We start from the raw sequence: 26,591 nt of genomic DNA on the forward strand, positions 1-26,591 counted from the left end.
ATGCTTCAGCAGTCGGCGGTCTCGTTCTGTGAGCTTGTGTGGCCTACCACTTCGCGGCTGAGCCATTGTTGCTCCTAGACGTTTCTATTTCACAATGACAGCACTTACAGCTGACCGGGGCGGCTCTTGCATGTCAGAAATTTGACAAACTGACTTGTTGGGAAAGGTGTCAATATGACAGTGCCATATTGAAAGTCACTGAGCTCTTCAGTATGGGTCATTCTGGTGCCAATATTTGTCTATAGAGATTGTAGGGCTGTGTCCTTGATTCTATACACCTGTCAGCAACCTGGGCGTGGCTGAAATAGCCAAATACACTACATGGCCTTCAAATTAGTTGATCTAAGGCACTGCTTCCTGTTCTCTCCTGCCAGCTCCTCTCATCTCTTTTCCCTCATTCCCTCATACGCTCTTCTTTCGTATCCTCTATTGTTTACCCTCATCATCTCCTCCTCATTTCTCTCCTTTTTTTCCCCCCTCATCTCTCCTTCCCTCTCTCAATCGGTGGTCTTGCGTGCCCACCTGATTCCCTGTGTTTCTCTGTCTTGTGGGCTCCTTGCCCCACTCATGCTCTAGCAGTCTCTGTTGATTAAGGTGGCAGTTTCCCAGCCCCTTGCTGAACAGCCATGACTGAGTCTGTGTATCCTGCTGGTTGTAAGTGTCTAGTCTTCTCTTAGTTTACACCAGCGTCTCTCCTCTCAATGCCACCATCTTCCAGAATCAAAACCCAGAGTAGTCCTTTAGGCTTTATTTAGCAAGTCCCCTCTACCCCTCCCTCCTTCCCTTTTTGTGTCACTGCTCACCGGCTGGTGGCTAAATCTCCTCTGGGGGACAGTGGAGGAGAGTAGCCACCTCGTCTGGCAGAGCTCGGGGGTAGCCTGTGGAATGGAGGGAGAGGGGGGAGAAGAGATAAAGCTGTGGGCAGGGAGGGGACTTCTCTCAGGAAGCATCTGCTGGGTGTTAAGTATAGAGGGAGAGGGAGGGAGCATGCCATGGCTTAATGAGGGGAGAGAGGGAGGGAGCATGCCATGGCTTAATGAGGGGAGAGAGGGGGAGAGGGAGGGAGCATGCCATGGCTTAATGAGGGGAGAGGGGGCGAGAGGGAGGGAGCATGCCATGGCTTAATGAGGGGAGAGAGGGGCGAGAGGGAGGGAGCATGCCATGGCTTAATGAGGGGAGAGAGGGGGCGAGAGGGAGGGAGCATGCCATGGCTTAATGAGGGGAGAGCGGGGGAGAGAGGGAGGGAGCATGCCATGGCTTAATGAGGGGAGAGGGGGAGAGGGAGGGAGCATGCCATGGCTTAATGAGGGGAGAGAGGGGGCGAGAGGGAGGGAGCGGGGAGAGAGGGGGGAGGGAGGGAGGGAGCGGGGAGAGAGGGGGAGAGAGGGAGGGAGCATGCCATGGCTTAATGAGGGAGAGAGGGAGGGAGCATGCCATGGCTTAATGAGGGGGAGAGAGGGAGGGAGGGAGCATGCCATGGCTTAATGAGGGGGAGAGAGGGAGGGAGGAACATACCATGGCTTAATGAGGGGGAGCATGCCATGGCTTAATGAGGGAGCGAGGGGGAGCATGCCATGGCTTAATGAGGGGAGAGAGGGGGAGCATGCCATGGCTTAATGAGGGGAGAGAGGGGGAGCATGCCATGGCTTAATGAGGGGAGAGAGGGAGGGAGCATGCCATGGCTTAATGAGGGGAGAGAGGGGGGGAGCATGCCATGGCTTAATGAGGGGAGAGAGGGAGGGGGAGAGAGGGAGGGAGCATGCCATGGCTTAATGAGGGGGAGAGAGGGGGAGAGGGAGGGAGCATGCCATGGCTTAATGAGGGGAGAGAGGGGAGAGGGAGGGAGCATGCCATGGCTTAATGAGGGGAGATGGGGGGGGAGAGGGAGGGAGCATGCCATGGCTTAATGAGGGGAGAGAGGGGGCGAGAGGGAGGGAGCATGCCATGGTTTAATGAGGGGAGAGAGGGGCGAGAGGGAGGGGGGGAGCATGCCATGGCTTGATGAGGGGAGAGAGAGGGAGAGGGAGGGAGCATGCCATGGCTTAATGAGGGGAGAGGGGAGGGAGCATGCCATGGCTTAATGAGGGGAGAGGGAGGGAGCGCCATGGCGAGAGGGAGGGAGCATGCCATGGCTTAATGAGGGAGAGAGGGGGAGAGAGGGAGGGAGCATGCCATGGCTTAATGAGGGGAGAGAGGGGGAGAGGAAGGGAGCATGCCATGGCTTAATGAGGGAAGAGAGGGGCGAGAGGGGAGAGGGGAGCGGGGAGAGGGGGGAGAGAGGGAGGGAGCATGCTATGGCTTAATGAGGGGAGCGAGGGGGAGCATGCCATGGCTTAATGAGGGGAGAGAGGGGGGGGGAGAGAGGGAGGGGAGCATGCCATGGCTTAATGAGGGGAGAGAGGGGGAGCATGCCATGGCTTAATGAGGGGAGAGGGGGAGGGAAGGGAGCATGCCATGGCTTAATGAGGGGAGAGAGGGGGAGCGCCATGAGAGGGAGGAGAGAGCGGGGAGAGAGGGGCCAGAGAGGGAGGGAGGGGAGGAAGCATGCTATGGCTTAATGAGGGGAGCGAGGGGGAGCATGCCATGGCTTAATGAGGGGAGAGAGGGGGAGAGAGGGAGGGAGCATGCCATGGCTTAATGTGGGGAGAGAGGGGGAGCATGCCATGGCTTAATGAGGGGAGAGAGGGAGGGAGCATGCCATGGCTTAATGAGGGGAGCGAGGGGGGGGAGCATGCCATGGCTTAATGAGGGGAGAGAGGGGGGGAGAGAGGGGGAGCATGCCATGGCTTAATGAGGGGAGAGAGGGAGGGAGCATGCCATGGCTTAATGAGGGGAGAGAGGGAGGGAGGGAGCATGCCATGGCTTAATGAGGGGGAGAGAGAGAGGGAGGGAGGGAACATGCCATGGCTTAATGAGGGGAGAGAGGGAGGGAGGGAGCATGCCATGGCTTAATGAGGGGAGAGGGAGGGAGGGAGCATGCCATGGCTTAATGAGGGGGAGAGAGGGAGGGGGAGGAGGGAACATGCCATGGCTTAATGAGGGGAGCGAGGGGGGAGCATGCCATGGCTTAATGAGGGGAGCGAGGGGGGAGCATGCCATGGCTTAATGAGGGGAGAGAGGGAGAGGGAGCATGCCATGGCTTAATGAGGGGGAGAGAGGGGAGGGAGCATGCCATGGTTTAATGAGGGGAGAGAGGGGGGGGAGGGAGCATGCCATGGCTTAATGAGGGAGAGAGGGGGCGAGAGGGAGGGAGCATGCCATGGTTTAATGAGGGGAGAGAGGGGGGGCGAGAGGGAGGGAGCATGCCATGGCTTGATGAGGAGAGAGAGGGAGAGGGAGGGAGCATGCCATGGCTTAATGAGGGGAGAGAGGGAGGGAGCATGCCATGGCTTAATGAGGGGAGAGAGGGAGGGAGCATGCCATGGCTTAATGAGGGGAGAGAGGGGGGAACATGCCATGGCTTAATGAGGGGAGAGAGGGGGGAGCATGCCATGGCTTAATGAGGGGAGAGGGGGGAGCATGCCATGGCTTAATGAGGGGAGATAGGGGGAAGCATGCCATGGCTTAATGAGGGGAGAGAAGCATGGGGGGGAGAGCATGCCATGGCTTAATGAGGGGAGAGAGGGAGGGAGCATGCCATGGCTTAATGAGGGAGAGAGGGGGGAAGCATGCCATGGCTTAATGAGGGGAGAGAGGGAGGGAGCATGCCATGGCTTAATGAGGGGAGAGAGGGAGGGGAGAAGGGGGATGCCATGACTTAATGAGGGGAGAGAGGGAGGAGCATGCCATGGCTTAATGAGGGAGAGAGGGGGGAGCATGCCATGGCTTAATGAGGGGAGAGAGGGAGGGAGCATGCCATGGCTTAATGAGGGGAGAGAGGGGGGGGAGCAAGCAATGAAGAGTGAGGGAGAAAAAAAGAGGAGAGAAGAAGCAGGAGAGGGAGAACATTTCACATGGACTTGAGCATGACCTGGATAATGTACACGAAGAGACACAGGGCTGGCTCAATTTAAAGTGTGACAGGCGGACTCATAAACAGGCAGGACAGCATGTGTCTCATCTGTCTCCCTGTGTAAGAAGCCTAGCTTACATCTTTCTTTAAATCTGAATTGTGTATAGATATTGTATATTCTGCATCTGCAAGTGATTTAGTCATTTGTTGAGTAATATCATTTTCTATTACAAGAGTAGCTCTGTCATTATTATTGTGGCTGCTGTTGTTGTTATGGAGGCTTGAGCAGTGCTTGACTAATTGTCAGGCTGTCCAGCAGCTCATGTCTCTCTCTATTCAGTCTCTGCTCCGTAGCCAGAAACATAAACATCCTCTATCTCCCTCTCCCTCTTCTCTATTTCACCCCAATCTCTCTCTTTCTCCCCCAGTTCTCTTGTTCTCTCTTTCACTCTTTGTCTTTACTCCGTTAGTGGTCATCCCTTAGCCTCTGGCTCCATCCACCCCCACATTTAAAAGTAATCACCAGCCTTCATGCACACACACACATCCACACCTCCCTCCCTCGTTCTCCACCCTCCCTCCATCTCTCCCTCATCCCCTCTCACTGGCAGCAGGCTGAGAGTAGCAGTACACACACACACACCTCCCTCCCTCCCTCCTCTCCTCAATCTGGGTCCATCCAGGCAGAGAGTAGCAGTACACACACACACACCTCCCTCCCTCCTCTCCTCAATCTGGGTCCATCCAGGCTGAGAGTAGCAGTAGCAGCATAAACGATAGAAGACCGTAGCTCCTCCCTCGGTTGGGCTGGGTCTAGAGAGGCAGCTGTACATGGCGTCGGTCTCCCTGACGTCACAATGATTGATCGTTATCCCCAATGGCATTGGCAGCGGAGAGGGAGAGGGAGGGGCATAGAGAGAGAGGGAGGGGCATAGAGAGAGAGGGAGGGGCATAGAGAGAGAGAGAGAGGGATGGTGGGAGGTGGAGAGAGAGAGAGCAGTCATACTGAGCCAGCAGGCAGAGCAAAAACAGTGATATAGAAAAGGGAGGGAGTAGCAGGCAGACTTAGAGAAGGCAGAGCTCTGTGAAAATAGACTTTTAAACCTTCAGAGAATGGAGTATACCCGTTAGGAGGGCATATACATTTATTCTGTAACCAGGATCAGGGTGTGTGTTCGTGAGTGTGTCCTCAAAATGGGCTGTCAGTTCACTTTAACCTGCTCGTTATTCTGTCGACGAGCAAATAATTAATCTCATTCATCACTCTGCAGAGTCTACATACACACAAGGTAGGCAGGGGAGGGGTGTGTGTGCGTTATTTATGTCCCTTCGTGTGTGTGTGCGCGCGTGCGTGTTCTCTGTGTTTGAGTTTGCCTGTGTGTGTGGGTAGGTGTGTGCGTATAGATGCGTGGTGTGATGGAGGGAGGCTACTAGTTTGTCGTTCTCTAGGGTCAGGCTATCAGGGGATGCAAGCCGAAGGCATGTGACTCTGCAGAGAACCTCAAGGATTGGCTGAGAGCAGCTGTGACCTCAGCAAGCCATACCTCTTTCTCTCTCGCTCTGCCTCCCTCCCTCTCTACCCCCTCTCTTTCTCTTTTTTTCCCCAATAGTTTTTTTTTCTCCTCCTCTCAGCATCCTTGGCTGATTGTGTAAGTTAGAGGCGCCGTAGCAGTGGAAGCAGCATCCATGGCCTAAGCCACAGCCTCTTTCGGGCTTGTGATCGGCACTGAGCCCAGCCAGCTCCCCTCTCTGCCCAGTCGCGGTGCATGGACCCTGGGCCAGTAGACAGACGGCGGGTGGCAGTGTTGGAGGCTGTGTGTTAGCTGTAGCGCTAGGTTAGCCCTGTGTTAGGTTCTGTTCTCTATTCTATCCGTGTCATCTGGTAACCAGGGGCTTCTCTCCCCTTCCTGATTTCTTTCCAGGCTCCTTGGAGATAGAGGAATGCAAATCTGCAATCATGATGGAAGGTAAGACACACTTGAATTGATTCTCTATTTATTTATCCGTCTCATCTGCTAGGTGTGTGTGTGTGTGTGTGTGTTTGGCAGCTTCAAATGTCATAAGCTGTGCTCCTATTTTGAGTGATCATTCTATTGATCTTACATGTCATTTGGTGGGAAGGGCACAGCCACTGTAGAGAACGTCTCTCTCTACCAATAGAATGGCTAATTGAACACTGTGTGTTTTTCTCTCTCTCACCGTCTTCCCTTCCTGTAAAGGATTATTGGGATTTATTGTGCAGAAGCTTATGTGCCCAGCTGGCTTGTATAAATTCTCTTTGTATGGAGCGGTACACACACAGGGTACCAACGGTGTGTTCTGCTGTAGCCTCTTATCTGCGCGGCCAATAGCCTGCTTGCGTTGCGAGGCCATTTTCCAACAGGAGGTAGCTGCGTTTGCACCCTATGGATAGATTGATCGGTCACGGTCAACGCTGTTCGGGAAACACACAGGGCATTCTGGGTCATGTTTGGCCCTGTATGTGTTGATGACGTCATCTGTCTGCAAGGATGGAGAGAGCGAGGATCCTTTTATTTCTGCATTCTGTAAACGACACGATTCATTTAATACATTTCATCTGCCTGCTCCATTTTGAATCTCATCTCCATAATCCATAATAATAATAATACATAATAATACAGAAAAGAAATACAGATCTACAATCTATTCATGCCGTGATTTATCTTCCAAAAGCATCACTGTTGTTATATAATATTACTATTAAACTGAACACAAAATATAAACACAACGTGCAAGAATTTCAACGTTTTACTGAGTTACTGTTCATATAAGGAAATCAGTCAATTGAAATAAATGAGGCTCTAATCTATGGATTTCACATGACTGGGCAGGGGCGTAGCCATGGGTGGGACTGGAAGGGCATAGGCCCACCCAGTTGGGAGCCAGGTCCACCCACTGGGGAGCCAGGCCCAGCCAATCAGAGTGAGTTTTTCCACACAAATGGGCTTTATTACAGACAGAAATACTCCTCAGTTTCATCAGCTGTCCGGGTGGCTGGTCTCGGATGATTCTGCAGGTGAAGAAGACCGATGTGTAGGTCCTGGGTTGGCGTGGTTACACATGGTCTGTGATTGAGGAGGTCCTGGGCTGGCTTGGTTACACATGGTCTGCGGTTGAGGAGGTCCTGGGCTGGCGTGGTTACACATGGTCTGCGGTTGAGGAGGTCCTGGGTTGGCGTGGTTACACATGGTCTGCGGTTGAGGAGGTCCTGGGCTGGCGTGGTTACACATGGTCTGCGGTTGAGGAGGTCCTGGGCTGGCTTGGTTACACATGGTCTGCGGTTGAGGTCCTGGGCTGGTGTGGGTACACGTGGTCTGCGGTTGAGGAGGTCCTGGGCTGGCGTGGTTACACGTGGTCTGCGGTTGAGGAGGTCCTGGGTTGGCGTGGTTACACGTGGTCTGCGGTTGAGGAGGTCCTGGGTTGGCGTGGTTACACATGGTCTGCGGTTGAGGAGGTCCTGGGCTGGCTTGGTTACACATGGTCTGAGGTTGAGGAGGTCCTGGGCTGGCTTGGTTACACATGGTCTGCGGTTGAGGAGGTCCTGGGCTGGCTTGGTTACACATGGTCTGCGGTTGAGGAGGTCCTGGGTTGGCTTGGTTACACATGGTCTGCGGTTGAGGAGGTCCTGGGCTGGCGTGGTTACACATGGTCTGCGGTTGAGGAGGTCCTGGGCTGGCTTGGTTACACATGGTCTGCGGTTGAGGAGGTCCTGGGCTGGCTTGGTTACACATGGTCTGCTGTTGAGGAGGTCCTGGGCTGGCTTGGTTACACATGGTCTGCGGTTGAGGAGGTCCTGGGCTGGCTTGGTTACACATGGTCTGCGGTTGAGGAGGTCCTGGGCTGGCTTGGTTACACATGGTCTGCGGTTGAGGAGGTCCTGGGCTGGCTTGGTTACACATGGTCTGCGGTTGAGGAGGTCCTGGGTTGGCATGGTTACACATGGTCTGCGGTTGTGAGGCCAGTTGGACGTCTGCCAAATTCTCTAAAACGACGTTGGTAGAGAAATTAACATTAAATTATCTGGCAACAGAAAACTTGATACATCTGTGGCGTTAATGTCTAATGTCCCTAACACAAAGTGCACCTGTGTAATGATCATGCTGTTTACTCAGCTTCTTGATATGCCACAACTGTCAGGTGGATGGATTATCTTGGCAAAGGAGAAATTCTCACTAACAGGGATGTAAACACACGTGTGCACAAAATTTGAGAGAAATAATATTTTTGTTCGTATGGAACATTTCTGGGATCGTTTATTTTAGCTCATGACACATGGGACCAACACTTTACATGTTGCATTTATATTTTTGTTCAGTATATTTAAGCATACTAGTTTTAGGTTCATTGTATGTTTATAGTATGTCAGACTACCAGGACGTTAAGTGCAATAAATTGTTGTTGCGTTAGCAATGGCGTCATTCAAGCCTAGTTAGCACAGTGTTGGTAATATGAACAGCAAGGCCGTCTGTTCTCCATCTCGCCATCAGATCTGTGTGTTCTAGCAAGACATGTTACCTTAATAATGAAAATGTTTAAAAAAAATCAAATTGCAACTGAATCCAATTAATGCTGTTCCACTTTTCATTCTAAGCCCCCCCCATCAGCACCTTGGCGTTCCCCCTTCCTACATTACAGTAGAAACGTGTTGTTAACCATCGGCTGGCTTTAGACGAGAGTGGTCCAGCCTGTCTGTCGGTCAACCCCAGTCCCTGGCGGGCCCGTTGGTGGTCACAGGTTCTTGGCTTTAGACGAGAGTGATCCAGCCTGTCTGTCGGTCAACCCCAGTCCCTGGCGGGCCCGTTGGTGGTCACAGGTTCTTGGCTTTAGACGAGAGTGATCCAGCCTGTCTGTCGGTCAACCCCAGTCCCTGGCGGGCCCGTTGGTGGTCACAGGTTCTTGGCTTTAGACGAGAGGGATCCAGCCTGTCTGTCGGTCAACCCCAGTCCCTGGCGGGCCCGTTGGTGGTCACAGGTTCTGGCTTTAGACGAGAGGGATCCAGCCTGTCTGTCGGTCAACCCCAGTCCCTGGCGGGCCCGTTGGTGGTCACAGTGGCTTTAGACGAGAGTGATCCAGCCTGTCTGTCGGTCAACCCCAGTCCCTGGCGGGCCCGTTGGTGGTCACAGGTTCTGGCTTTAGAAGAGAGTGATCCAGCCTGTCTGTCGGTCAACCCCAGTCCCTGGCGGGCCCGTTGGTGGTCACAGGTTCTTGGCTTGTGCCATAGAAATACAATTACTTGAACGGTTATCCCCATTCAAGTCATGGTTCTGTGGCCTAAGGAACTTTTCCTGTTCTAGTCATTTCTATGGCTTCTGCTCCAGAGTCCAGCCACATTAGAGGACATTTGGGTGCAGTGACAGAATTGTTTCATAAGGCAGGATTCTGTCTCGTGAAAAACCCATCCAGCAAGGCAAGCAGAAAACCCCCATGATTTTCATACATGGATAGAACCCCTGATTATCTGATAGTGACATTCACACAACACAATCAATGATCAATTTGGCCTGGCATTCTTTTCAATGTAATGATTTAAACCAAGCCTATAGATATCTATTGACAGACCGACAGTTTTGTGAGAGAAATCCTGTACATCGTGTGCTCTGTCTTAATCAGTGTATCACAATGGTGTTACTCTCGGTCCCGGATCGTGACCTCCTGTACAGGTCACATGATGTGGTGCTTTCTGAATGACGTTGTTCCGGTTCACCCCAGTCAAAGCTCTTCACTTCCCCAGTCCATTGGCAGTGACCGATGAGATGTTGAATCAATACAAAAAGCTATAGGTTATAAGACCCTACATAAGGCCCTTACAGCCCCCAGTGACCTTGTGATCCCTCCCTCCCTTCTTCTTCTCTCCTGCGTGCATGTCATCCACCTGAAGGCCAGATGAAGGAGGCTTGCTGTCAAAACGTTGGCTATTATTCAATGTATTGCATTGGAGTGCCATGCCATCTATCTGTCTGTCTATTTGGCAGAGCGGGGATTATGCTTTGCTAGCTAGCTAGAGATCTTGTCTGGCAGAGGCTTCCCTGCACGTGTCACGGGCGAGGTGTTGGCTAGCGTTAGGTTGGGGATGGAGAATGCATGGGGAAGAAAACGACAGTCACTGTGTGCTGTGTGTCTTTAAATAGCCCTCCATTAGCATGGCTAGCGCTGTCTTAGTGTGGCTGTGTGACATTGGATTACTAACTGTCAGGTGTAAAGCGGGCGCTAATCCTTGTTAGCAGTGCTGTTTAAAGTCCCACTGCCAGGAGGACCGAGAATGGTAATGGTACGATACCGGAAACCATAGAGAGTTGTATCTCTACAGAGTAAACACCCGGCTTAGCTGTCAAGGATAGATGTGAAGCTATTGTCCTAATCTGGAATACGAAGTGATCCCGGACCTGTCCTCGAATACCCTCCGACCCCAGCCAGTTTCACATGTAATCTGTTCCAGTACTAGCAGCACACCTGATACTAACCCCAGAGCTTAGTGATCAGTTGAACATGTTGAATCATGTACCGGAATAGATCAAATAAGTGAAACTGATTGGAGGTACCGAAGGACAGGTGTGAGAAGCATTGGAATGTGTGGATGTACTGTAGGTTCCTGGTATCGTTGTGGAGAAACCAAACTTATATATTCATCATTGGGTGCTTATTGTGGTATGATTCATGTTAAGGTTGATAGGCAGGGACTAAACAGATCTTGAGACGTCCTAAGGACATGGAATAAGACCCCAGAGGGAGGCCCATTCTTGGGCGCGTTAGCCCTGGGTAACCGCCTCATGCTATGTAGCATTGGCTCTAAGGTTTTAATATAGTTGACGCTGTGACGGCAACGGGGAGGCCCGGGTGGTTCCAAATGGTCTCCAGCTAGGGCTATCACCACGGTTGGCAGCAGGACAAGGCGAGGGGCCTAGGAGGGCCAATTTAAATATGAGTTTTTAAATAGTTGTGTTCTTGCTCTTTATTTCCTGTGACTAGTTTTAGGTCTGTGCTAGGTCCCACCCTAGCATTACACTAGGTGACCTCGCCCATGAGGGTGTTACCATGGTTCGCTGGGTTCTCCCTCCCTAGCCGGTTGGTGCCAACCTCAGCCTACAACACCAACCCTGCACACTAGATAACATATTATCACACAACAATTGTAGTCCTTTAATCTTCCCTTGATTGTTTAAATATTTTGTATTAGCATAGTGTTGTAAGAGATGTGCTACACCCCTGTGTTACTGGTCTGTTGAGCTTCAGAGGCAGAGCTAGACAGGAAGCAGTAGTGCATAATGTTTGGGGCTTCTTGCAGCATTGTGAAAGGAGGGGGGGGGCAGTGACATCTGGAGGTATTCTCAACAGGTGACCCGTTTGTGTGTGGCGCCACTGAGGTGTGAAATTGTGTGTGTCAAAATGCAGAAACAGGCCACAGAAGAGGAAACGCTCAGTTTAGGGAAGAATAGTGTCTTTGTTGCTGTGAGGGACAATTATTCTGACAGAGCCCCAGAGGACTCAAAATGAACTTCCCCCACAACAAGGCAAAGCAGTAGGGACATGAACTAGGCACAGGAAGGGGACTGTCATCTGGATTAATTGTCCTTCATTTGTTTTGTGTTTTTATGCCCTCACACCTCTGGCCCCTGCTAGTATACCTCTCATTCACACACACATTAACATCCACCTCATCGCTCTCCCTAAGACACACACACATGCATGAAATATGACTTGTTATTCTGTATAATTGTTTGTCTGTTTGCCTACCAGACTCTCTCTTTCTGTATTTTTAGCTATTTCTCTGTTTCCCTTTTTATTGTAATGTATCACCCGCCTCTCTGTATCTCTGTCCCTCTGTCTCTCTTTCCCTGTGTCTCTGTCCACCTGTTTCTCTCACTGCACCAAATACCCTAGTTTCAGACTTCTAATTATCCTTACACCTTACAAGACTCTAGCCAGTGTTGTGACTTTACTTTCATTAATCTGATGACTGTTATTTATCTAATCAACTAACTGTGTTTAAGTGTTACCCGATTTTAAATGAATCATGTAACAATTAACTCATTAGGATTTAGGGGACTTCGAGAGCACTTATTAATCATAACCTCGTATCATATCATCATTCTGAACTGTCGTAACCTCCTGCGTCTGCAAAAACCTGAGCCTTACTTATGATTCAGTACCACACAAATTGTTTTTAATTACATTGCCGTTCAAAAGATTGGGGTCACTTAGAAATGTCCTTGTCTTTGAAAGAAAAGTACATTTTTTTGTCCATTACAATGACATCAAATTGATCAGAAATACAGTGTATACATTGTTAATGTTGTGAATGACTAATGTAGCTGGAAATGGCAGATTTGTTGTGGAATATCTGTATAGGTGTACAGAGGCCCATTTGAGCAGCCATCACTCCTGTGTTCCAATGACACATTGTGTTAGATAATCCAAGTTTATCATTTGAATAGGCTAATAGATCATTAGAAAACCCTTTTGCAATTATGTTAGCACAGCTGAAAACTGTTTGTCCTGATTAAAGAAGCAATAAAACTGGCCTTTAGACTAGTTGAGTATCTGGACCATCAGCATTTGTGGGTTCGATTACAGGCTCAAAATGGCCAGAAACAAATAACTTTTTTCTGAAACCTGTCAGTCTATTCTTGTTCTGAGAAATGAAGGCTATTCCATGTTAGAAATTGCCAAGAAACTGAAGCTCTCGCACAATGCTGTATACCACTCCCTTCACAGAACATCACAAACTGGCTCTAACCAGAATATAAAGAGGAGTGGGAGGCCCCAGTGCACAACTGAGCAAGAGGACAAGTACATTAGAGTGTCTAGTTTGAGAAACAGATGCCTCACAAATCCTCAACTGGCAGCTTCATTAAATAGTACCCGCAAAACACCATTCTCAATGTCAACAGTGAAGAGGCGACTCCGGGATGCTGGCCTTCTAGGCAGAGTTGCAAAGAAAAAGCTATACCTCAGACTAGCCAATAAAAAGAAAAGATTAAGATGTGCAAAAGAACACAGACATTGGACAGAGGAACTCTGCAGCCACTTCACTGTTGACGTTGAGACTGGTGTTTTGTGGGTACTATTTACTAAAGCTGCCAGTTGAGGATTTGTGAGGCGTTTGTGACACGTTCTCTGACCTCACTCGTGGGGGAAGTGACTACTTACTGTGCACAGTTATAGAAATAATTCCCCCTTATAGTTTCTAAAATCCCCTCCCTCTCTTAACAAAAACACTGTCATTTTTCATATGTCATGCACAACTTGGAGGATGGAAACTTCGTACATGTAGTGGGTATACTTTTCAAGTTACAGTATTTCCTTTATAACATTTTAAATGACAACACAAAATTACAACCAAACCGACATCAGTGTTCTTTTAGGTTGCCTCTGACCATTCCCCACGTTCTATGTTAGAAATATTGTTCTAGTATTTACTTAGAACGTGTTAGAGTTTTGGCAGGAAAATCTTTGAAACAAAGGCACATTCCTCCGGTGAATTTGGAGTTGAATGTTCTGTCCTTAATTTACAGCAGGGTGTGAGCTGTCGACCCCCACCAGTTCCTTTCTCAAGGGGGTCTGGTTGAAGTTACTTATTGGTGTGAGCTGTCGACCCCCACCAGTTCCTTTCTCGAGGGGGTCTGGTTGAAGTTACTTATTGGTGTGAGCTGTCGACCCCCACCAGTTCCTTTCTCGAGGGGGTCTGGTTGAAGTTACTTATTGGTGTGAGCTGTCGACCCCCACCAGTTCCTTTCTCGAGGGGGTCTGGTTGAAGTTACTTATTGGTGTGAGCTGTCGACCCCCACCAGTTCCTTTCTCGAGGGGGTCTGGTTGAAGTTACTTATTGGTGTGAGCTGTCGACCCCCACCAGTTCCTTTCTCGAGGGGGTCTGGTTGAAGTTACTTATTGGTGTGAGCTGTCGACCCCCACCAGTTCCTTTCTCGAGGGGGTCTGGTTGAAGTTACTTATTGGTGTGAGCTGTCGACCCCCACCAGTTCCTTTCTCGAGGGGGTCTGGTTGAAGTTACTTATTGGTGTGAGCTGTCGACCCCCACCAGTTCCTTTCTCGAGGGGTCTGGTTGAAGTTACTTATTGGTGTGAGCTGTCGACCCCCACCAGTTCCTTTCTCGAGGGGTCTGGTTGAAGTTACTTGGTGTGAGCTGTGACCCCCACCAGTTCCTTTCTCGAGGGGGTCTGGTTGAAGTTACTTATTGGTGTGAGCTGTCGACCCCCACCAGTTCCTTTCTCGAGGGGGTCTGGTTGAAGTTACTTATTGCAAAGCTGATCTGACCTATTTGGATTCTCACAGGACAGTCATGACACCAGTCGGAGGAACTTCAGTATTTTATCTTTAAACGCTCAATCTGGTTTCTCCACTGACAGTTGGATAAGGTTATGTTAGCAACATTCGTTGGGGCTAGAGGATCTCTCCTGACAGCGTTGTGTCCAGCCTGAGACATGCCATGTAGTTATCCTGACACTCACACTTCACCATTGCTACAGCCATGAAATGTTTACTTATGAGGCCTTTCCAAACAATGCAGAGTTAAGAAGTAAGAAAATTATCAAATAAAAATATAAAATAGTAGCAATAAATACCAATGAGGAGACTATATACAGAGGGTACTGGTACCAAGTCAATGTACGAGGTAGTTGAAGTGATATATAGGTAGGGGTAAAAGTGACTAGGCAATCAGGATAGATAATAAACAGAGTAGCAGCAGCATATGTGAAGAGTATCAAAGTGTGTGTGGCATCATTATGCGTGTATGTGTGTGTTGGAGTGTGAGTGTTGGGGTTGAGTTCAAACTGACCCTAGCCCCCCCGACACATAAACCACTGCAGCATAAATACTGGTGGCTGAGACAGGAGGGGTTAGGAGGGGTTAGGAGACACTGTGGACCCATCCTATGATACCCCAGGACAGGGCCAAACAGGAAGGATATAACCCCACCCACTTTGCCAAAGCACAGCCCTCACACCACTAGAGGGATATCTTCAACCACCAACTTACCATCCTGAGACAAGGCCGAGTATAGCCCACAAAGATCTCCGCCACGGCACAACCCAAGGGGGGGGCGCCAACCCAGACAGGAAGATCACTTTAGTGACTCAACCCACTCATGTGACGCACCCCTCCTAGGGACGGCATGAAAGAGCACCAGTAAGCCAGTGACTCAGCCCCTGTAATAGGGTTAGAGGCAGAGAATCCCAGTGGAGAGAGGGGAACCGGCCAGGCAGAGACAGCAAGGGTGGTTCGTTGCTCCAGAGCCTTTCCGTTCACCTTCACACTCCTGGGCCAGACTACACTCAATCATATAACCCACTGAAGAGATGAGTCTTCAGTAAAGACTTAAAAGTTGAGACCGAGTCTGCGTCTCTCACATGGGCCTTCTTCCTGAGAGGTTGTTGTCCTGGCACTACACTGCCAGGTCACTGACCTCCTCCCTGTAGGCTGGCTCATCATTGTCGGTGATCATCCTCAAACTTAATGATGGTTTTGTATTCGTGCGCAGCCACGCAGTCGTGGGTGAACAGGGAGTACAGGAGGGGACTAAGCACGCAACCCTGAGGGGCCCCCATGTTGAGGGTCAGCATGGCGGATTTGTTTTTGCCTACCCTCACCAACTGGGGGTGGACAGTCAGGAAGTCCAGGATCCAGTTGCATAGGGAGGTGTTTAGTCCCAGGGTCCTGAGCTTAGTGATGAGCTTGGAGGGAACTGCTGAGCTGTAGTCAATGAACAGCATTCTCACAAAGGTGTTCCTCTTATCCAGGTGGGAGAGGGCAGAGTGGATAGAGAGAGTGTCATCTGTTCAGACGGTATGCGAATTGGAGTGGGTCCGGGGTGTTTGGGATGAGTGTGTTGATGTTAGCCATGACCAGCCTTTCAAATCATTTCATTGCTACAGATAGTCATTTAGACAGGTTACCTTGCTGTTCCTTGTGTATATGCATTCTTGAGTTAATTTGGGAGACGGTAACTTATTAAACAAACGTTTCCCGTGGTGCCCCAAATTCCTAATGAGTTAATTGTTACATGATCAATTTAATTGAGTAATAATTAAACGTAATAGGTAATTATTCGATGAATAGCATCACATTAACGATAGTCACGTCACAACACTAGCAACACTAACTACTCTGCTAATGTTACGGCTGTTACTGTGCCAACTAGCAGAGATACAGTGCCTTCGTAAAATATTCATAACCCCTTATTCCACATTTTGTTATTCCACTGTCCATTTGTCTCTCTATTGTTGATTGGGTTTATCTCTTTTCATCTGTTTGTGTATCACTGTCCGTCTGTCTGTGTATCTACGAGTGTGTGTGTTAGCGAGCGGGCAGGCTCACGTCACAGATTAGAGCCTTCCTGAGCATGTGACCATGGATTAGGAGGCCTCTCTGTCTCTACTCTCTGACACACACATACAGGCACACGCACACACACACACGCAGGCACACACATACATATTCACAGTGCAGAAACTTCTGATGATTATAATATCTCCTTGCAGAAGGAAAAATAGATTGTGAAGGAGAGAGAGAAATAGCTGTAGTGGGGAGAGGGACAACAAGACATATATGGTGTGTGTCAGGAAAAGACAGGTAAACAGAGGAGGAGAGATGGAGGAAGGGATGAAGAGAGGAAAGGAGAGGAAAACAGTCAGAATGTGTCAAGATAGACAGAGATAGCGTGAGAGTAGAAGAGGAAGGGAGAGAGGGGGAAGAGAGGGAGAACTCTGTGGTCCAATTGTCCCACGGATGGCTGCCATCGCAGGCCAATATTTTATTGAGTCACTGTCCTGCGTGTAACATCACTGGCCTCTGGAACTCCTATTGGCTCTGAATCAGGAAGTCCAGAGGCGGTCTGAGAATTATGTAGGGGGCCAAATTACTCATTATACTCTCTACCAGAATGTAGACTTTTCATTTTGCCCCTATTAGTTCCCAAAACAATGCCAACCCTGATATTGCATGCAGCTCTGTTATCCCGTTGCTCCAGCCATGTGCCCTAGCCAGAGGGCCGTGCCAGGCTGCCAGCCCATTGCATCTGATAATTCATCTTCTTTTAATTAGAATGTTCTCTCTCTCTCTCCTCCTCTCCACTGAGTGTCCTCCATTTCCTGTTGATTTGATTGGGGACATCTCCTCCGCTCCTTCCTTCCTATGTTGGGGAGGGAGGTATGGATGGAGGGATGGGGTAAAGAAGGAGAGGGGATGCCCTGAGGGAAGTTAGTGTGATTTATTTTTGTCATGTTTTATTAATAACTTGCCTCCATAACTAATTCAGCTGCTCCCACGCTGTCTAAACTAAAATGCTTTGGCAATTTCTCTCTCACTGGAACCATAGTGTCTGAACTAATACACACTCTTAGAACAGACACAATATCAAAAGTACACTGTTAGTTTTATTAATAGTGTTTGACCACTAAGACTCATATTTTGAGGGAAATCTATCTGATCAAACTTCGCCAATAGATTTGCAGTCTGTAAGATGTGGATGGAATTCAACCAGTGGTTGAAGAGGATTTTAGATGGACTTAGCCACAGTGTAGGTCATGTGTAATTCAACTCTGCAGTGGTGGCAGCCATTTTGCTGTAGGCTATAGAACCTCTTTGGCTGGGGTTTCTCTGTGATGGTATCAGTGCCAGAGCAGTAACAACAGCTGTCAGTCACTGTGTGAGAGGGGTGGAGACTAGTATGGATGCAGTGAGACAGTAACACAACAACAGAAAGAGTAGAGATTAGGTTTTAGATGGAAACTGTGAGGATGGATGGAGGGATGAAAGGATGTGTGTGATTGGTTCACAGCTTGTGTGTGTGTAAGTGTATCTCTGGCCAGCTGTGTTTTGAAATGGCATGTTTGATGTGTATGTGTGTTGTACAGTATATGTGTGTGTGTGCATATATATATGTGTGTGTGTGTGTGTGTGTGTGTGGTTTGGTTGTACTAGCCTTGTGGGTACCAGAAATTCTCACAAGGATAGTACAACGAGGAAAATTCGGACAAGTGGGGACATTTCGCCGGTCCCCACAAGGAAAAAGGACATTTTAGGCTTATGTTTAGGGTTACAATTGGGGTTAGGGGTTATAGGGTTTTGGCTTAGTGTTAGGTTAAGGGTTAGAATTAGGGTTAGGGAAAATATCATTTTAAATGGAAATAAATGTTTTGGTCCCCACAAGGGTAGTAAAACAAACACATAGGAACTGTAGGATGAGTCATCAGCGTTCACTGTGTGGGCTGTGTCATTTCAAGGATTCTAGAAAAGAGGGTAGTAGACTGCTCCTCCATGTCTTCTAACCATGCTGGCTGATCAGTCCATAGTCTGAGACTATTGATGCTCTCTGGACCTTACATCTCTCCCCTAGTTATCTTTCCAGTGCAGTTTGGTCCGCCAAAAGCTAAGGAGAGGACAGCTTTGGGCCTTTGTGAGACAATTAATTATTATTATTATGTCCAGTAAGGATTTCTTAGGCAGCTTCATCCCCGCTGGCACAACGTCACTGGTACTTGATTTGATAATTATACACGCATGATACAGATTTTGTTCAAGTCAATGAGATACACTATACTGCCCATTAGATATAAATGAATAGCTGTAATGCACTTGAGTCAGTGGTTTGTACCTGTTCTTCACATCTATCTTCGGGATAATCATTTAGCCTTGGCGATGATGCTTGCTCAGATGTCAGGCCAGATATAGCAGCACAGCACTCCTATGCACTTTGACTGAATCACACTGAGTGAATTGCACCAAACCACCACCTGTGAGCAGGAGACTAGGACACCTGGTGTGGGTGTGTCAGGTTGTGTCTGGGGCTAAGCTGTCATTGTAAAGACCATTGGGATTAAGACGGGTATTGAGTCATCAGGTTTTCATATAATTACAGCAAATTATTTGGAGGCTACATTTACGTCATTGTGTTCATGTGTGTCTTTTTTTTTGGGGGGGGGGTAAATAAAGGGAGAGTGTGTCTGTGTTTCCATGTGTAAGTGCGTGCTTGCATAGTGTAACTGACTGTGTGCATTGTGTGTGTGTGTGTGTGTTTTCACCCTGTCAACTCACAAATGGACACCCTGCCAGTCCTCCTCTCTCTTGTCCCTATGTTATGGATGACTCATGGCCAAATAGGATTTTGTTAGCAGGCATTAGCCCTATCACTGAATAGAGGACCCATTTGATTTTCACCATCAGCATAGAGAGACAGGAGACTTGGCGAAACAGCTACAATTACAACCGAGAGAAAAAAACTGCCTTTTCAATGCCTACTGTAAGAGCCACTCGAAGGTGAATGGCTGAGGAATGAAAGGGAGAAAAGGTTGATGGTCATTCTATCGCTCTCGCTTTGTAAGACTCTCTCGGCTGACGTCATAGAGAGACAGTGTGTGATGTGTTCTGGCCTTGGTCTGGAGTCTTGTGAAGGGCTTGAAATTTACTTTTTTTTATCCACTTGTCCTTTGGACAATAATGAGAAAAAAAAATATTTTCCAAAAATATAGGGAAAAAAATCATGGGTTGAAAAAGGTAACTGAAAATTGTGTGACGCAAGGGACCACTGAAAAACAAAATTGGCCTTTGCACGTTCAAGCCAGTCTCAAAAACACTGCCCCTTTTAAGGCTCTCCTGCTGGATAGTTGGCCACCCTTCATAGCCTATAAAATATTGTAACATTACAATCAAATACATTTTACGTCTTTATAAAATCATTTCCTGAATCAGGGATCCAATGTATGCGACTTCAAAGCAACGTTTCTAACTAAGACATGTTTACCTTTAACCTTTGGCTAAAGTATGCGACTTCAAAGCAACGTTTCTAACTAAGACATGTTTATCTTTAACCTTTGGCTAAAGTATGCGACTTCACAGCAACGTTTCTAACTAAGACATGTTTAACCTTTAACCTTTGGCTAAAGTATGCGACTTCACAGCAACGTTTCTAACTAAGACATGTTTAACCTTTAACCTTTGGCTAAAGTATGCGACTTCACAGCAACGTTTCTAACTAAGACATGTTTAACCTTTGACCTTTGCCATCCTAAAATATACAGGTTTCAGCGACGATCTATTCACAGCATGGGAGTTTTGTAAATGATGCTATTCTACGAATATTTGTTTTATGTTGTCAGAATGACATTGCCAATGCTGAAACGAGGTGAATCCCAGCTTTCCAACATTGTAAAATTTTATTTTGTGACTCCTAATAGTGAGCGCTTGAGAGGCGGTTTAAAACCAGAGTATTTAGCATTGGTTTATTAACACTCCCGTTCATCAACAGTGTCTAAATAGTCTAACTATCAAGATAACTAGCCAGTCTACATGATACGTTGGCTATCTAGTTGCTCTGTTATCATAGTTTAATTAGCTATCTGCTGCAATGTGTCTCTCGCTCTCCTCTGGCCCATTTGCAATGGCGGTGATGATACACCATGACTTTTCCAGGATTTTCATGACCGTACAAACCCTGTTTGCTGACCAAAATAATTTGCTATAACTCCTTACAATGACTAACAGTTTCCCCTAACCTTTTCAGCAAAGATAATTGCGGTGTCATACAATAGAATACATTTGAGTCATCTTATTCAAGTCATTATAAAGTCATTCACGATGCTTTAATAATAAATGTTAATAGGCTGCTGAGATGTTAGATGTCTTATTTATTAAATGCCATGTCCAAGCCGGAATGCATGATGTTATTTGAAATGGAACCTAATCCAGTGATTGTCATACATTTTGAGGCAATTTTTATTGAATTCTGGAGCCCAGATATTAAAAAATTCAATAGAGACGAATTTGCCTTTTTGTTTTTATTTACAATAATATTATATTCAGTGCTTTCGGAAAGTACACTGCTCAAAAAAAATTATCAAATCAAAATGTCCACTTAGGAAGCAACACTGATTGACAATAAATTTCACATGCTGTTGTGCAAATGGAATAGACAACAGGTGGAAATTATAGGCAATTAGCAAGACACCCCCAATAAAGGAGTGGTTCTGCAGGTGGTGACCACAGACCACTTCTCAGTTCCTATGCTTCTTGGCTGATGTTTTGGTCACTTTTGAATGCTGGTGGTGCTTTCACTCTAGTGGCAGCATGAGATGGAGTCTACAACCCACACAAGTGGCTCAGGTAGTGCAGCTCATCCAGGATGGCACATCCTAGCGAGCTGTGGCAAGAAGGTTTGCTGTGTCTGTCAGCATAGTGTCCAGAGCATGGAGGCGCTACCAGGTGACAGGCCAGTACATCAGGAGACGTGGAGGAGGCCTTAGGAGGGCAACAACCTAGCAGCAGGACCGCTACCACCACCTTTGTGCAAGGAGGAGCAGGAGGAGCACTGTCAGAGCCCTGCAAAATGACCTCCAGCAGGCCACAAATGTGCATGTGTCTGCTCAAACGTTCAGAAACAGACTCCATGAGGGTGGTATGAGGGCCCGACGTCCACAGGTGGGGGTTGTGCTTACAGCCCAACACCATGCAGGACGTTTGGCATTTGCCAGAGAACACCAAGATTGGCAAATTCGCCACTGGCGCCCTGTGCTCTTCACAGATGAAAGCAGGTTCACACTGAGCACATGTAACAGACGTGACAGAGTCTGGAGACGTCGTGGAGAACGTTCTGCTGCCTGCAACATCCTCCAGCATGAACGGTTTGGCGGTGGGTCAGTCATGGTGTGAGGTGGCATTTCTTTGGGGGGCAGCACAGCCCTCCATGTGCTCGCCAGAGGTAGCATGACTGCCATTAGGTACCGAGATGAGATCCTCAGACCCCTTGTGAGACCATATGCTGGTGCGATTGGCCCTGAGTTCCTGCTAATGCAAGACAATGCTAGACCTCATGTGGCTGGAGTGTGTCAGCAGTTCCTGCAAGAGGAAGGCATTGATGCTATGGACTGGCCCGCCCATTCCCCAGACCTGAATCCAATTGAGCACATCTGGGACATCATGTCTCGCTCCATCCACTAATGCCACGTTGCACCACAGACTGTCCAGGAGTTGGCGGATGCTTTAGTCCAGGTCTGGGAGGAGATCCCTCAGGAGACCATCCGTCACCTCATCAGGAGCATGCCCAGGCGTTGTAGGGAGGTCATACAGGCACGTGGAGGCCACACACACTACTGAGCCTCATTTTGACTTGTTTTAAGGACATGACATCAAAGTTGGATCAGCCTGTAGTGTGGTTTTCCACTTTAATTTTGAGTGTGACTCCAAATCCAGACCTCCATGGGTTGATACATTTGATTTCCATTGATAATTTTTGTTGACTTTTTCCACATTTTGTTAGGTTGTTACAGCCTTATTCCAAAATTGATTAAATTATCAATCTACACTAGAGGTTTATCTACCGATTTATGATTTTTCAACGCCGATACCGATTGGAGGACCAAAAAATGCTGATAAGCTGATACCGATTAATCAGACAATTTTTATATATATATATATATAAAAAGTCTTCATTCAGTATGGTTGTAATTGTCATTATTACAAATATATATACAAATATATATATACAAATACAAATATATATATTTGTAATAATGACAATTACAACAATACTGAATTAAGACTTTTATTTTAACTTAATATAATACATCAATAAAATCAATTTAGCCTCAAATAAATAATGAAACATGTTCAATTTGGTTTAAATAATGAAAAAACACAGTGTCGGAGGAGAAAGTAAAAGTGCAATATGTGCCATGTAAAAAAAAAAGCTAACGTTTCAGTTCCTTGCTCAGAACATGAGAACATATGAAATCTGGTGTTTTTTTTAACATGAGTCTTCAATATTCCCAGTTAAGAAGTTTTAGGTTGTAGTTATTATAGGACTATTTCCCTCTATACCATTTGTATTTCATATACCTTTGACTATTGGATGTTCTTATAGGCACTATAGTATTGTCAGCCTAATCTCGGGAGTTGATTAAAGTTGGCTTGAAGTCATAAACAGCGCTGTGCTTCAAGCATTGTGAAGAGCTGCTGGCAAACGCAGGAAAGTGCTGTTTGAATGAATGTTTACGACCCTGATGCTGCCTACCACCGCTCAGTCAGACTGCTCTATCAAATATCAAATCATAGACTTAATTATAATATAATAAACACACAGAAATACTAGCCTTAGGTCATTAATATGGTAAAAAAAAAAAAGAAAAGTTTATTCTTTCAGTGAAATACGGAACAGTTCCATATTTTATAGAACGGGTGGTAACCCTAAGTCTAAATTATTGCTGTTACATTGCACAACCTCCAATGTTATGTCATAATTATGTAAAGTTCTGGCAAATTAATTACGGTCCTTGTTAGGAAGAAATGGTCTTCACACATTTCGCAATGAGCCAGGCGGCCCTAACTGCTGCATATACCCTGACGCGAATGCGCTTTTGTTAAACCATCCCCCTTTTGGCGAAGTAGGCTGTGATTCGATGATAAATGAACAGGCACCACATTGATTATATGCAACGCAGGACAAGCTAGTTAAACTAGTAATATCATAAACCATAACATAACAGGTGGTCACCCTGCCACGCAGTCTCCTTGGTTACTACATGATTCTATGTGTTATTTCATAGTTTTGATGTCTTCACTATTGTTATACAATGTAGAATATAGTAGAAATAAAGAAAAACCCTTGAATGAGTAGGTGTGTCCAAACTTTTGAGTGGTACTGTATATCTTGATTAGATAAATATTCAACCCCTTGAGTCAATACATGTTAGAATAACCTTTGTCATTGATTACAGATGTGAGTGTTTCTGGGTAAGTCTATAAGAGCTTTGCACACCTGCGTTGTATAATATTACCTTACTGTAATAGTTTTCCATTAAAATGGCCAAAAGCTTTTTTTAGCAAAAAACAATTTCTCAAGCAAGGGTTTTGCTAGGACTGTCTGGGAGTGGTCTGACTGGGAAGGGGAAGACTTAAAACTAGCTGTATTTGCAGAGAGATTTGGAACTCTCTCTGTTATTGGTCTATTAACCAATTTACCGCCTGGTGATGTCACCAGGCAAGCCGAAACCATGCAAATTTCAAGGTCCTGCATTTCAAGGTCCTGCATAGATAGTTGAAAATACAATCAGGAAATAACACTGATCCATTTTTTTGGACACTTTTGCAGTGTTCGTTTCATCAGCTGTTGTACAATATGATACGAAACACAGGAAAAATATAATTTTGACTGCACTGGGCTTTTAAGACAGGTTAAAGTTATGAAGAGTAGCTTGTCTCCCAAATTCTAGCCTACGAAGATGTCCTAAAGTTGTTGTGGCTTTCAAAAATAACAAGAATGAAAGTCACAGCTTTATAAGAGACAGAAGAAACAATGTTATTTATTTTTCAATTATTTTACGAGGCAAATGCAGCAATTATTGTCCAGTTCTGAGTACTGTAGACTGCTTCTATCAAGACCATGAAGTAGACCTATAACCTAGCTCACTACAGTAAGAAAGGCCATTCCTTATCAGACAGCCAATGCTCCATCATGTACGCGCCACACAGGCATACGGACACACACAAACCTGTGCTGCTCCACCAGAAAGGAAAATTACAACAGATTTGGAAAAGGATAGGGGCATATATCACAATGTTTTATGGGTACATAATCATGATAGGACAAAGGTTGACCCAACCCTAGTCTCTCTCTCTCTCTCTTTCTCTCTCTCTCTCTCTCTCTCTCTCTGTGTGTGACATGCTGACAGTCGAGGTCAGGGGCTTTTTATTATGACAGCTCTATTGATAATGTCCCTATAGAGGTCACATTGATGTCAGAACAATCTCCTTGGACACACGGACAGCTTTATCTCTTCATGCTCTTCCCTCGCTGCCTGCAGCACTGGGCTGCCTAGCAGAATACCAGTCATTCTCTCTGAATCTTCTATGTTACAGTCAGAGGAAGGAGTCAACCTCACCTCACCGCGTCGCAGAGCATACGTATTTTGATAGCGTTTTTTTTCTTTCAAAAGAAATGCCGCTGGCTGTTTACCTACGTATGTAGATAGACCAGCAGCAAAGTTTTATCTTATCATATAAGGACTATAGCATTCGATAACATTCTGTATAAAATGGCAGCCACTTTTGTGAAAGTGTTACCATTGCTGTGTGACCATATTAATGTCTCAACAAGATTTAAAACGCGCTCAAATAAAAGTCTGCTGATTTGTTTTTTCTTCTTGAACAAAGTGGGTCGGAGAAGGAAAGGGGCATTTTGTAGGTTAGCCTGCCGAGCCGAAGCCCAAGGCTGTCTCAACGCTTTGTGCTGTTGTGGCTCAGTGTGACTCGCCATTTGGAGGTCATGTCAATGAGGCCGGAAACCACTTTGTTCCTCTGACTGCTTTTGATGAAACCACTTTGTTCCTCCAAGGCTGCGTTTACACAGGCAGCCCAATTCTGATCTTTTGCCCAATTATTTGAGCCCGGAAAGTCCCAAAACCATCTTAAGGCTACGTTCAGCATTAGAACCTTCGTAGGAGCATCGTCAAATCTCTGAGCTGTTTCCCCAAAACCATCTTTACTAACATTGCTGTTGAATACGCTGGTTATTTAACAATTGCCTCAGACCAGTTGTAGAACAGATGTTTATCTGTTTCCGCCATTAACTTTAGAACGAACGTGACAAGTGACTACAAAGACAAAGTTGCCCATTTCTTTGCATTGCAAGCAAAGGATATGAAGACGTTTCAAATGTGTAGGCTACATAGACCTATATATTTTAATGATATTGAAATCAATTTCATCTTAATTCAATTGATTTTTAATTAGCTATTTGTACGTTACTGTCTCTATATATTTAATGATGTGAAATGTGCACATTGCTGTGCCAAATCTTGATTTAGTGCATTATTATAGGGTACGCATTAGAATAAGCCTCCTCAATATTTGTAGCCATAGGTGATAATATCTCTTTAGGAGCTGATCCATCATCAGTATTGTGGAATAATTCTAATGTTAAGGTAAGATTGGAAAGGGAGAACGCTGATCCAAGAGCAGTGCTTCCATTCTTCCGATTCTACCGGTATCGACACATGCCTCAACGATGCATTTAGCGAACGTTCCCTCTACGTGGTGTTTTGGGAAATGTCAGGGTCTGAAAGAGGAATTTATGGTGTGTTTCTTTCTCTCTCTCTCTCTCTCTCTCTCTCTCTCTCTCTCTCTCTCTCTGAGAGAGGGCTGATAGTGGTTGATGAGATGAATTTGAAGCTGTGAGAAACTGAAGTCTCTGGGTTGGTTTTTATAGCCACTCTGGTCAGAAGGGCCTGAGGACAGTACATTCCTCTCCCCACCAGAACCCTCTCTGACCAACCTGTAATCCCTATAGGAGAGGGGTGGAGGAAGGTTCTGGGGATCAGGACTGCCTGGGACCCACTGATTAGAGAGAGAGAGAGAGAGGGAGGGATGGGAAAGAGGGAGTGAGGAGAAATCCACAGGAATTCCCAACAGCTTTGAGCTTTTAGCAGTCAGATCTTCCTATCTGTCTGGGATCAGAGAGAGAGAGAGAGAGAGCATGAAAGAGAGCAGTGTTTCCCCTAGGATTATTTTCAGCAGTGTTGGCAAAGTTCTCATGGTGAGGCGGGGAGTGTGGTAGTGGGGAGAGGCCAACAAGCGCTGTCTCCGTCGACAATTTCTAGAGGCCCTCCTTTTGGCC

General features: G+C 46.8%; 1 protein-coding gene across 1 annotated transcript in view; it reads left to right on the plus strand.

The window, feature by feature from the left end:
- LOC115145353 (SH3-containing GRB2-like protein 3-interacting protein 1) overlaps nt 1-26,591 on the plus strand; it is a 121,248-nt gene that overhangs the window by 23,692 nt on the left and 70,965 nt on the right. Inside the window, 1 exon segment of the mRNA XM_065003208.1 lies at nt 5,875-5,919. Within this exon segment, the coding sequence (XP_064859280.1) occupies nt 5,875-5,919 (45 nt within the window).

This window comes from Oncorhynchus nerka, linkage group LG17 (genome assembly GCF_034236695.1).
Source record: "Oncorhynchus nerka isolate Pitt River linkage group LG17, Oner_Uvic_2.0, whole genome shotgun sequence".
In the NCBI taxonomy this organism is placed as follows: Eukaryota; Metazoa; Chordata; class Actinopteri; order Salmoniformes; family Salmonidae; genus Oncorhynchus; species Oncorhynchus nerka.